Source organism: Canis lupus, chromosome 8, assembly GCF_048164855.1.
Source record: "Canis lupus baileyi chromosome 8, mCanLup2.hap1, whole genome shotgun sequence".
NCBI lineage: Eukaryota > Metazoa > Chordata > Mammalia > Carnivora > Canidae > Canis > Canis lupus.
In genome coordinates, this window is record NC_132845.1 from 8,031,625 (window position 1) to 8,044,519 (window position 12,895).

The window sequence follows — 12,895 nt, forward strand, 5'->3', positions numbered from 1 at the left end:
CAACACAATTTGTTGAACAGACTCTCTTTTTCCAATTGCGTATTCTTACCTCCTTTGTCACAGATTAATTGACCATATAACCATGGGTTTATTTATGGGCTGTCTATGCTGTTCCATTGATCTATGTGTCTATTTTTGTGCTAGAACCAGACTATTTTGATAGTATACATACTACAGCTTTGTAGTATATCTCAAAATCTAAAATTGTGAGAACTCCAATTTTGTTCTTGTTCAAGTCTGCCTGCCTTGGTGACTCAGCATCTTTTCGTTGTTCCATATAAATTTTGGGATTATTTCATTATTTCTGTGAAAAAAAAAGCACCAACAGAATTTTGATAGGGGCTGCATTATTTGCAGATTGCTTTGGGTAGTATGGACATTTAACAATATTGATTCTCCAAATCCATGAGCATGGAGTATCTTTCCATTTGTTTGTATCGCTTTCAATTTCTTTCATCAACATTTTGTAATTTTCAGAGAACAGGTCTTTCACATCCTTGGTTAAGTTGGTTCCTAGGTATTTTATTCTTTTTGGTGCAACTGTAAATGGGATTGTTTTCTTTTGGGGGGGGGATTGTTTTCTTAATTTCTCTTTCTGCTACTTCACTACTAGTGTATAGAATAGCAAGGTTTCTGCACGTTGATTTTGCATCCTGCAATTTTACTAAATTAATTTACCAGTGTTAGCAGTTTTCTGGTGGCATTGTTAAGGTTTGTATATATAGTATCATGTCATCTGCAAATAGTGAAAGTTTTATTTCTTCCTTACCAATCTGGATGCCTTTTATTCCTTTTTCTTAAATGATTCCTGTGGCTGGGTCTTCCTTCTAATACTATGTTGAATAAACAGTGAGAGTGGATATAGTTGTCTTGTCCCTGATATTGAAGGAAAAGCTCTGTTTTCTACCACTGAGTATGACATTAGCCATTGGTTTTTCATATATGGTCTTTATTATGTTGAGATATGTTCCTTCTAAACCTACTTTGTTGACAGTTTTTACCATGAATGAATGTTGTACTTTGTCAATGCTTTTTCTGCACCTACTGAGATGATTGTATGGTTTTTATTCTTTCTGTTAATATGATGTATAACATTGATTGATTTGTGAATATTGAACCACTCTTGCATCTTTGGAATAAATCCCACCTGACCATGGTGAATGATTTTTTAATGTATTGTTGTTGGATTCAGTTTGCTAACATTTTGTTAAAAATTTTTGCATCAGAGAGAGTGGCCTATAGTTTTCTTTTCTTGTAGTGTCTTTATCTGGTTTTGGTATCAGGGTAATGCTAGTTTCACAGAATGAATTTGAAAGTTTTCCTTTCTCTTCCAATTTTTGTAAAAACTTAAGGAGAATAGGCATGAACTCTTTTTTTAAAGACTTTATTTTTAAGAAACCTCTACATCTAACATGGGGCTTGGATTCCCCAAGATCAAGAGCTGCACACTTCAACTGAGCCAGCCAGGTGCCCCTTAATTTTTCTTTAAAATGTTTGGTAGAACCCACCTGTGAAACCAACTAGTCCTGGACTTTTGTTTGTTGGTAATTTTTTTAATTACTGATTTGATTTCACTGCTAGTAATTTATTCAATATTTCTATTTCTTCCTGATTCAGTTTTGAAAGGCATATTTCTAGGAATTTATCTGTTTCTTCTAGGATGTCCAATTTGTTGGTATAGTTTTTCATAATATTCTCTTATAATTCTTTGTACTTCCGTGGTGTTGGTTGTTTTATTTTTTTTTTTTTCTGTTGTTGCTTTTTGTTTTGGGTTTTTCTTTTAATTTTAGTGCAGATAGATCTTTGAGATCTTGATTTTATTTCCTTGGGATACACAACCAGAAGTGGAATGGCTGGATCACATAACAGTTCTATTCCTAATTTTTTGAGAAAACTTCATGATGGTTTTTTCTTGATCTTCTATATTTTATTTTATTATTAAAATGTTTAATTTTATTTAAATTCAATTAATTAACCTATAAAGTATTAATGGTTTCAGAGGTAGAGGTCAGTGATTCATCAGTCTTACATAATGCCAGTACTTCTATTACATCACATCACCCAGTTGTCCCAACCCTTTATCCTCCTCCCCTCCAGTGACCTCAGTTTTTGTTTTCTATGATTGAGTCTCTTATAGATTTTCTCCCTCTCTGATTTCGTCTTATTTTTTCTTCTCTTCCCTTATCATTTTCTGTCTTGTTTCTTAAATTCCACATGAGTATGATCATAGGATAATTGTCTTTCTCTGATTGATATTTTTTTTGTTTTTTTAAGTAATCGTTATAATCAATATGGGGCTCAAACTCACAACCTTGAGACCAAGAGTCACATGCTCTACTGACTGAGACAGCCAGGTGCCCCTTGTGGTTCTGTTATTTCTCCTTTTTCATTTCTGATTTTGAGTTCCCCTCTCTTTTTATTTTTATGAGTCTAAAAGTTTATCAATTTGGTTGATCTTTGATCTTTCCATAGAACCAGCTCCTGGTTTCACTGATCTGTTCTATTGTTGCTTTATTTTGTTTTTAGTATCTATTTATTTCTGCTCTAATCTTTATTATTTTCTTCCTACTACTAGTTTAGGGCTTTGTGTCTTCTTTTTCTAGCTCCTTTAGGTGTAATGTTAGGTTGTTTGAGATTTTTCTTGCTTGTTGATATGGGCCTACATTACTACAAACTTCCCTCTTAGACCAGCTTTTGCTGCATCCCAAAGATTTTGAACTACTATGTTTTCATTTTCATTTGTTTCCACATATTTTTAAATTTCCTCTTTGATTCCTCGATTGACACATTCATTGTTAAGTAGCAAGCTATTTAGTCTCCATGCATTTGTCTTCTTTCCAGATTGTGTGTGTGTGTGTGTGTGTGATTGATTTCTAGTTTTATACCACTGAGGATGGAAAAGACACATGATATTATTTCAATCTTTTTTAATTTGCTGAGACTACCTGTAGGGAGCCTCCTCCCTCTGCCTATGTCTCTCATGAATAAATAAATAAAATCTTTTTTAAAAAAAGAAGACTTTTGGCTCAAGTTTTGTTTCATATACCAATATTAGGGCCTGACCTCTGCTTAATGCCTTTTCTTTCCCTCCTAAGCATATTAAGCACATTGGAAGTAGCAAAACAGAGATTTAGTCCAAAAGAATTATTTGAGGGCAGAAAAATTCCTGAAAAAGTGAAATGTTTATGGAATTAAAACCAGGCAAATAAAAACAAAGTATCTGAGAGTGGGTAAGGTTACAGAAAGCATGGACACAAAGTAAAAAATGCCTGTCCTCCATGGAACTTAGGTATAAATATAAAAATAGTATGTCTCTTTATTTTCTCCCATAACCATTAAAACCCCTTTCCCCTGAGTCAACATTTTGAAATGGTATTATAAAATTCTGACAAACTATTTATTAAAATGTCTTTTATATCATATTAACATTTGCTAAGAACTAAAATAACACAATTTAGGAATGAGAAATGTTTTTATTTTTAAAGTATGAACTTGTGTTTGCTTTGCCTACCTGATAAAATATTTCCAAGTCACTTGTTTATTCACCCAATATTTACTGAGAACCTAATATAGGTCAGGCACTGTGCTACTGCTACAAGTACAAAATGAAGTAAAATATAATCTGTATTCCTTTCAAAGAATTTATAATCTACTGAGGGAGACATAATCAAAGTATACACAGGATACCACATAAACAGGGCAGCCCCAGTGGCGCAGCGGTTTAGCGCCGCCTACAGCCCGGGGTTTGATCCTGGGGACCCTGGATCGAGTCCCACATCAGGCTCCCTGCATGGAGCCTGCTTCTCCCTCTGCCTGTGCCTCTGCCTCTCTCTCTCTCTCTCTCTCTCTGTGTCTCTATGAATAAGTAAATAAAATCTTAAAAAAAGAAAAAAAAAGGATACCACATAAACAGAGAAAGGGAGCAGGGAAAGATGTTCTTAAAGTATTAGGGTAAATTTGGAAGGTCAGGTATAAGTTAAAGCTGTGCTTCCTAAACTTGACTGTGCATCAGAACCATATCTAGAGCTGCTGTCTAGGCCTCACTTAAGAGTTAGTGAATTAGAATCACCAGAGGTGGAGCCAAGAAATCTGTATTTTTAACCATAAGAGATTTGGATTCATGGCCAGGTTTTGGTAGAAATGAGCCAGAAGTACAGACAAGCATTCCAGGCACAGGGAATGGATCAATATGGTCAGAACGTGGGAAATTACAGACAGATCAGAGAAGTTAGAACCAGGGTAGTGACATGACTAATGTGACATTTCAAACAGAACCTATGGAATTGAAGTGAACTTCCAAAATAAATAGCAATCACTTGTATCATGTATTACAATGAATGATTTGTGACATGAACTAATTCCTTATTGAGGTATATGAGAAAATTATATGCAAATCCTTGCATTTCAAGACAAAGGTGAAATACTCCCTTGAAAAAGAAACAAATTGAAAAACAAAAACAAAACTAAGCCCTACTCATAATTTTTACTAAATGAACAGTCATTTTTCTTGACATATGTACCTAAAATATGAACAAAAGTTATTATATTTTTTAACTTAAAAATGTTCCATAATATATAAAAACAAATTCAAACTGCATTTTGAAATTCAAGCTTTAAAACTACAAACTGTTGGGACACTGGGTGGCTCAGCGGTTGAGCATCTGCCTTTAGCTCAGGGCGTGATCCTGGAGTCCTGGGATCGACCGGAGTCCTGGGATCAAGTCCCACATGGGGCTCCTTGTGGGGAGCCTGCTTCTCCCTCTGCTTATGTCTCTGCCTCTCTCTCTTTCATGAGTGAATAAATAAAATATTTTTTAAAAATAAATAAATAAATAAAAATAAAACTACAAACTGTTCTTAATGGTTTAAGTTTCCAAACTGTTATTTTATAACAATTTGTCACTTCCTAAGAATTTAGTTAGAAATATCTTTATACTTAATTCCAGGTAGGAGTAAAGCTAAGACAAATCACTAGTAAGAGGAATATTCACTGTAAATAGGCTAAAAGCCAAATCGAATCTTTTATATTGATCTCTGTTTGTAAAATAACAAATGGGTTTAAATCCCCAATTCATTCCCCATAAAAGATGTCACAGAGAGGTAAACAGGCAATCCCACGAAATAATAAGCTTTTAAAGAACATGCTTCAGAAACCTTGGAGCAAACCTACCAATTATAATATATAAAATACAGCCTATGGTTATATTCTGTTTTTAAAAAGTCTCTCTAAAAAATAAAAAATAAAATAAAAAATAAAATGTCTCTCTAAATCTTACTTAGAGCATTTAAACATACCATAATAACCTACAAACCAGACAAAGATTCATTTACTAAAGTCAAAACTATTGCCAAAGTATGCATACTAACTCCCTGGAGGAGCAAACAGTGTATAGAAGCAACAGCAGTTAAAAGCCAAAGGACTAACCACACAGCCCTATTAGAGGAGAACCAATTGACAAATTATAGTAATTGGCTAATTGCAAGAATAATACCTGTAAACTTGATATAGCAAACCATTCTTTCTCACACTTAATTTAATATACCTTTTAAAATGGTAATATTACCAAGTTGCCTTAATTTCCAGATGAAATACAGGAATTAAATTACAGTTCTCATCAGCTTCTCAGGCTAACATGATCTATTTACATAGAATGTAATGTCTCTGTTTCCTGAGTTATTCACTGCTTCCTTTCTACTCCTACAGCACTTTATACATATCTCTATTTGCTTTTTATTGCAAGGACCCGAGTCCTGCAAAGAAGGTACTGTTATGACCACATCACCAAGGAAACAGGCTATGATAAAGTGACTTAACGAAAATCACTTACTAACTCAGATTTCAAATTTCCATCTATCTGGTTGCAAAGCTCTTTCCATATTGCCTCAAAGGAAGAGGGGAACATAGGACTAAATAAATCAAACCTAAATCACTAAATTGAACACAGTTTCTTCTGTAACTACACTGGAAGTAGCAAAACTAGCCCGATCATATCTGACAAACCAAAGGTAGAGAATATGTATCCAGGCAGAGGCATAGGGGTTTTGCTTAGTACCTGAACTCCCTCATGTAAATAGGAAATATCCCACTTCATGAGTCTCGTTAGAAGGCAGAGCCTACCTCCATTTATAGAAGCTAAAAATGCCATAGTCATTCTTCCCGTCACCCCTTCAGCATGAGCACAGGCACTTTAATGCCAATATGTCTTTCCCACCAAGAACTCTAAATTAAGAGCTAGAGAGAGTAAGAAGCTAGGACAACAAGGGCTGCATTCAGGCAGCAGCAGCATTAAGTTTTTAAAGGTGATGGTGGCAGCTATGCAGTAGTTGAGTCTAGGCAGCAATTTGTGGCAGTATCATTGTCACTGGCTGGTTTTATGTCATGATTTTCAGATGTCTTTCCTGTTACCTAGTCTAACACGTTCCTGACTTAAGACTGTATACAGCCTTCCCAGCAATTTGGTGAACTAACAATATACTTTCAATAAATTACTTTTCTACTTGAATCAGTCAAAATTGTTTTCTGTTGCCTACAATTAGAAACCCAGACTGAAGAATTTAATAAATAAATAAATGACATTAAACAATTATACTTAAATCTTTTTACCTTCTAAGGTATTAATTGTTGTTTTATGTAATTTGCCAAACAGTCTTAAGTAACAGCCACTTTATATACATGATGGTATACTCTAACAACAATAAAATTTCAAATCACTTTATCTCTGAAAGCAACATAAACATGCAAAAATAATAACAACTGTCTAACAGTAATTTTCACTGAGGTTCAGAGTTAAGCTTTATTAAGAATTCTTACCTGTCAGGAATACCTAGCCTCTTGACACTTCTGTAAACAGAAAGAGTATTTGCAACATGTCGATAATTAAACCAGAACCGGGATGTACATACCTGAAGTATTAAAACAAATATATTATTGTTATGAATCAAAATAAGCCACCAAGTTACAGAATTATTTCCCTTTAAGTAGGATTTACAGATCCCTTAAAAAAGAGTACATCATAATTCAGACTTACAAACAGGAAAGCATACGAACAATTGTCAATAAAACTAATCTCTCTAGAAAGAAGTCTTTCATAACTGCTATTAAATTAAAAAGACCATTCAGCTCAAGAGAAACCAAATTTGGGAAGAATTTAATCAAGTACTTAACCAACTTAGTTACTCTCAATTTATATGATTCTATAACGTTCCTAAATTTAAAAAGATTAAATTCTTTAGAATCAAAAGCAAGCCCATAATCTCTTTATAAAATAGAAAACTAACTACCTTGGGTTATATAATATTCCTTTCACTCTGAATTGCTTTCTAATTCTAGTTATGAAAAATGTGAGACAGGTAATATACCACTTTCACATGGACGTAAGAGAATGCATCATAAAGAAACTATTGAACTGATAGAAAACTAGAAACAATTTAAATAAGTTTTACATTAAAAAAAAAAAATGATCCCTAAAAATTATATCAAAGGTACCGGGCAAATCTAAGGCCATGCCTCAAAAATCAGCCCTCTGGAAAATCCATTCTAAAAGCCCCAAAGAGGGCAGCCTGAGTGGCTCGGCACTTTAGTGCCACCTTCAGCCCAGGGCGTCATCCTGGAGTCCCGGGATCAAGTCCCATGTCAGGCTCCCTGCATGGAGCCTGCTTCTCGCTCTACCTATGTCTCTGTGCCTCTCTCTCTCTCTCTCTCATGAATAAGTAAAAATCTTTAAATAAATAAATAAATAAATAAATAACCCAAAGACCCTCCCTACCTCCTACAACATGCCTCTGCTTGTAGTAGGTATAATGACAGCTTTGAGAATTGCATAAATACTCCTGTCCTTGCAAACAGAAAAGAACACAAGGTTTTATTAAGATGAATTTTCAACCTGGAATCCAATAAGGAAAAGATTATAATTTTTGACTACATTAAAATGTAGAATTCCATGTGTCAAAAATACCATAAAGTCCTAAATGAAATGAAAAACTGGAAATAATTGTAGCTCCATGAGAAAAAAATGAGCAATCCAATTTTCAAAAATGGGAAAAAGATGAGAGCAATCATTTCATAATAAAGGTATTCAAAATGGACAATAAAACTCTTAATGATGCTCAACTTTTGTCATAACTTAAAAAACACAAATCGAATTGATAAGTATTCAAAAGTTCATGACAATTCATAGTATTGGCAATCATGTGGGAAAATGAATAACCCATATTCTACTGTTGGGAATTTAAACTAATATAAACCTTCTAAGAAGGTAATTTGCAACATACATCAAATTTGAATATATATTTATCTTTTGATTTATCTTAGATAAGTATGCAAAAATACATATTCAAGAATCTTCACTATAACACTGCCTATACTAGGAAAAATTGAAATAAAGCTAGAAATCTACTGATTCCATAACTTGAGCAGAAATAGCTTAATTTACATCTGAATTAGTCATAATAAAAACCAGTATATTCAGTGCACTTTATCATACCCAAAAGCCTTTTCTCAGCTATTATTTAAGCATAAATCTGAGAGACTGCCTTCATTTTTACCAGCAACTTACTAGACATGAAATGAAGGTGGCAAAAGAGAAGGACCAGGACATACCAACTTAATATAAATTATTCATATTCTCAAAATGAAATACAAAAAAAAAAAAAAAAAAAGCCAGTTGTAAAAGAGCATGTGATATGATCCATTAGCCTTTTTAAAAGGAGGGAGGGGTACATAGGAATGCAATTATATGCACTGGAAATTTCTGAAAGGATGCACAAGAAAATAATAGTGATCACAGAGATTAAAAATGGGAGTCAAAGAGGGATATTGTGATTTTTCAGTTTACACCCTTCATCACTGTACCTTTTTTTAACCATGAGTAAGGATTAGCATTATAGCTTTTTTTTTTTTTTTTTTTATTAAACAGGAGCAAAGGGCAGCCCGGGTGGCTCAGCAGTTTAGCACTACCTTCAGCCCAGGTTGTGATCCTAGAGACCCGGGATCGAGTCCCCCATCAGGCTCCCTGCAATGGAGCCTGCTTCTCCCTCTGCCTGTGTCTCTGCCTCTCTCTCTCTCTCTCTCTCTCTCTCATGAATAAATAAATAAAATCTTTTAAAAATAAATAAACAGCAGCAAAAATGATTTACTGAAAGCAGATCTTGAAACTAAAATGAAATTCAATTTTCCTTCTATCTCCCTATGGTGGCAAAGTTTCTCAGTCATAGTACAATGGCAAAAGGGCATTCATTTATGTTTGATCATTTAGTCAAGACTAAAAACAAAGTAATTCAAATTGGTAGAGAATAAAAACACATGTTTTTTAAATGTGAATTATATAACACTGAAAAAAAAAATGCATGCTTAGTATTTCCAACTTGGGCCTGGTCAAATTTAAGAATTTTCCATTTAAGAAAGCACAATTCACTAAAGTCTCACTTTACGAAGTCTGAGTCCATGAGTAAAATATTACACACAATACAAAACTGCAATTGTTGTGAAATGCTCCGTAGTAATTCTTTCTCATCCTCATTTAATTTCTTATCTGAGACCCAAGTTACTGAGACCAAAGAGGGGCTCAGTTAGAGGTTTCCCAGCCTAAAAAAGCTTCAGTGTTTATGCTGTATAAGCTAATAGGTAATAGGCTCTTACTCCATAGGATGAGCCCTTTGGCAATTAGTTGTCTGAAAGGTAGACAGGTACACCCTTTTTTAAGAATTCCCATAGAGAGATTAGTCATTAAAGAACTCTTAGTTTCCTGGAGAGCAAGTTATCCTCTGGAATGGTGGAGTGTGGCCTGCCTCTTGGTAAGTTACCTCCTCTTTTAAGTGGCCACCAAAAACCTGTCTCCTTATCTTGAGCAGCTTTTGTTCAATTTCTTCATAAAATCTCTCTGGAGGAGTAGCACAGAGGTGTTGTTTGTTGAAGAACAATAAAACGATCCATATACTCACGTTAGGGTATTCTATTTAATCACAATAAAATTGTATGTAATACAGATATATATGGCGAATGTAATCACTATTTACTTTTAGCAACCTAGAGATAATTACATACTTTAATGAAACTATTCTCAATAAAACTACAAGGCCCCAAACATGCAGTCATCCTTTAGCCTTAGTAAAGGTAATTATAGTCTTATGCGGTTGTTCTACGCTCTTAGTCTAAGTCCTCTACCCACCCACCCACCTCCTTTACGCTCCCACTGTAGTCCTACAATTCATTATCCGGTTTTTCTCCTTTTCCAACATGAGTTACTGGCTTTGACATGCAGTGCGTCATCTACTCCCCCTTCCTTTTTCACAAAAATTCACTTTCTTTCTTGCCTCCTTATTTCCTCATTCTTTCTTCTAGTCAACCCTTTCATATATTTTCTTTCATTAAGTCAAATTTATTATATATTCTAATCATATAAATGTCATGAAAAAGTCCCCAGCAGGGACTGGAACTATCATCCAAATACTTTCCAAGTGCAAGAAAAACAGAATTGATGACGTGTATTCTATTCTATTAGGGAAATTAAAAATATGAATTTATAAATCCAGATAAATTAAGATGGTAATTCACACCAAGAAAAAAAAGGGCAGAAGAAAAAAATAGGCCAATAAGTAAACTTTACTAAGAATCAAAACAAATGATATTAAAACAAAACTTAATTTGTTACCTAGCAGTCAAAAAGAAAAGGCAGAGAGTCATAATACATAGCTGTTTTGGGATTAGAGAAAAGAGGTAGGTACAGTGCTTCTGGAGAGCAATTATGCTCCATAACTTCCCAAATTAATGCCTTAGGAATTTATCCTAAAGAGCATATCAGTCAGGTTCACAAAGGCGTAGGTATAAGGCTGTCCAACATAGCCTTGTTTAAAATGATTAAAGATTTAGAATCTAAATACCCATGAACTACAGATTATGGTACATTGATAAAATGGAAAATATCGCAGCCTTTGGAAGTAGATTATGCATCTCTACATTGACAGGGAAAGACCTCCAAGATATACTGCTATGGGGTGCAAAAAAACAGGTATAAGATGACCCTAGTTACATAAAATCATTTATCTTTGTGCTTATATGTGGAGGGAAAGAAGGCTAGAGGAATCAAAATGTTAATTCTGGCATGCGTGGGACTTGAACATATTTTCTCTGTCTTCCGTTTTTTTAAATTGAGGTGATAGTCACCCAATATAAAATTAATCTGTCCTCTTCTAAACTTTTCTGTATAATTTGAATTTTCTATGACGATCATTTATTTTTATAGCCAGAAAAGAAAACAATTAAAAAACAGTCCAAGTAGAGAGTATTTACAAACATTACAGATAATACAATTATTAGTTTCCATCATGAATTGTACATTTTATAAAATGATTCCTTTAACAATAGCATCCCTATTTATTCTTATATTCATTTACATATCACCACACAGCATACTGAAGGCACAGAATACTAGTTCATACAACTTAAAATACAGCCAAATCAAATAAGGCGTGTAAGATGAGAAACTTTTTTTTCAGAAATTTGATTCACACAAAATTTTCTCACCTATCTAATGTGAACAGCAACATATACCTTTACAGAACATACTTACCAAAACAGCCCAGTTATTTGTATGGCCACTTCTAAAGAATTGTTCTGTTTGATCCTACAAGTCAAATAAGAACAAAAACATTAGAAAAACCACATTTCTGAGAATAAAGACTGAAAAAGAACAGTTAAGATTCATGGAGTCTTCAGTAATAATATAATGAGAGTAAGTTATCACTATGCACATTTATAAAGGTTCTAGTGTTTTGATCTTATAAAGAACCCAAGTTTTATTTTTTGTTGGAGTGGGGTCTTAGGGCACTGCTTGTTTTTATACATTTTATCTCGAACACAACCAGCTCTTCCTCATATGCTTCTAGTTTTCCATTCAGTCTTCAAACCGCGAACATCTTATTTTCATGCCTTGATGCTACACATAAAAATTAACACCCTTCTTACTGAAGTCTCATTCATTACTTCTTCCTACTCTGTGCTAGATGGTTCCAGTTACTTTATTTGAACACATCAAAATATTTGATTAACCACATTCTCTAGCACATTGTTATGTATCCTTTGGCTAATCTGTTAAAGTCTGAACCATATTTGCCATCGTGGAGTATTACAAAACCTCAAAAGCCAACATCCAAATACCTAATGAGCATGATATTATATATTAAAATAATAGTGGATATAAGCCTTAATGACCCCAGATCTGCTACCAAACAGTATTAATTATGAGAAGTTATCCTGCCTGGATTCCAATCTGGGCCCTATTATTTACTAGCGTTAAAAGCTTAGGAAAGCTCTGAGCCTCCATTTTCCCATCTATAAAATAGTAATATTACCCAACACATAGAAGGTAGGAATGGTGATGGGAACATAATAATCGCATAACAAACATTAGCTGTTTTAATTTTCAGCTGGCAAGAAAATTTTAGGGAGAAAAAAATTAAAAATTCCCTCAAATCTGTGGATCATATACACATATACATGTATTTTTTAACCTTTTTCAACAGATACCTAGATGCAAAAGAAAACAATGCACTACAATAGATAAAGCATTAGTTTAAAAATCTGAAGATCTGGACTTCAGCCCCAATCCTATTGCACACACGGCTGTGAGACTGGGGTTAAGTCACTTGACTTCCCTCATGCAGAAGGTAAGATCTGACTCAATAGTCTCAAATAGTCTCAAATGTCCCTTCTAGCTGGAAATTCTTACATCATTAAGACTTCAGTGAAGAATTCGATATGGCAAAACTCTTTTGTGATTGTTTAAACAAAACAATACAGGCACTGCAAAGTTACTCACTCATTCTCCATCTCATGAATGGAGGGCCCATTACGTGCCAGGTACACGTAAAGTACGGTGATACAAAAATCACTAAAAAG

General features: G+C 34.1%; 1 protein-coding gene across 2 annotated transcripts in view; it reads right to left on the bottom strand.

Annotated features, from left to right (window-relative positions):
* The window catches only part of PIGK (phosphatidylinositol glycan anchor biosynthesis class K), a 135,900-nt gene that overhangs the window by 90,432 nt on the left and 32,573 nt on the right, over positions 1–12,895 (bottom strand). Inside the window, exons 2-3 of one of the 2 annotated variants that reach the window (XM_072834115.1) lie at positions 11,568–11,621; positions 6,812–6,903 (exon numbers count right to left, since the gene is read on the bottom strand). In XM_072834115.1, coding sequence (XP_072690216.1) covers positions 6,812–6,903; positions 11,568–11,621 — 146 coding nt within the window. The remainder of the gene's footprint in view (positions 1–6,811; positions 6,904–11,567; positions 11,622–12,895) is intronic. The other variant, XM_072834116.1, reaches the window with a different exon arrangement.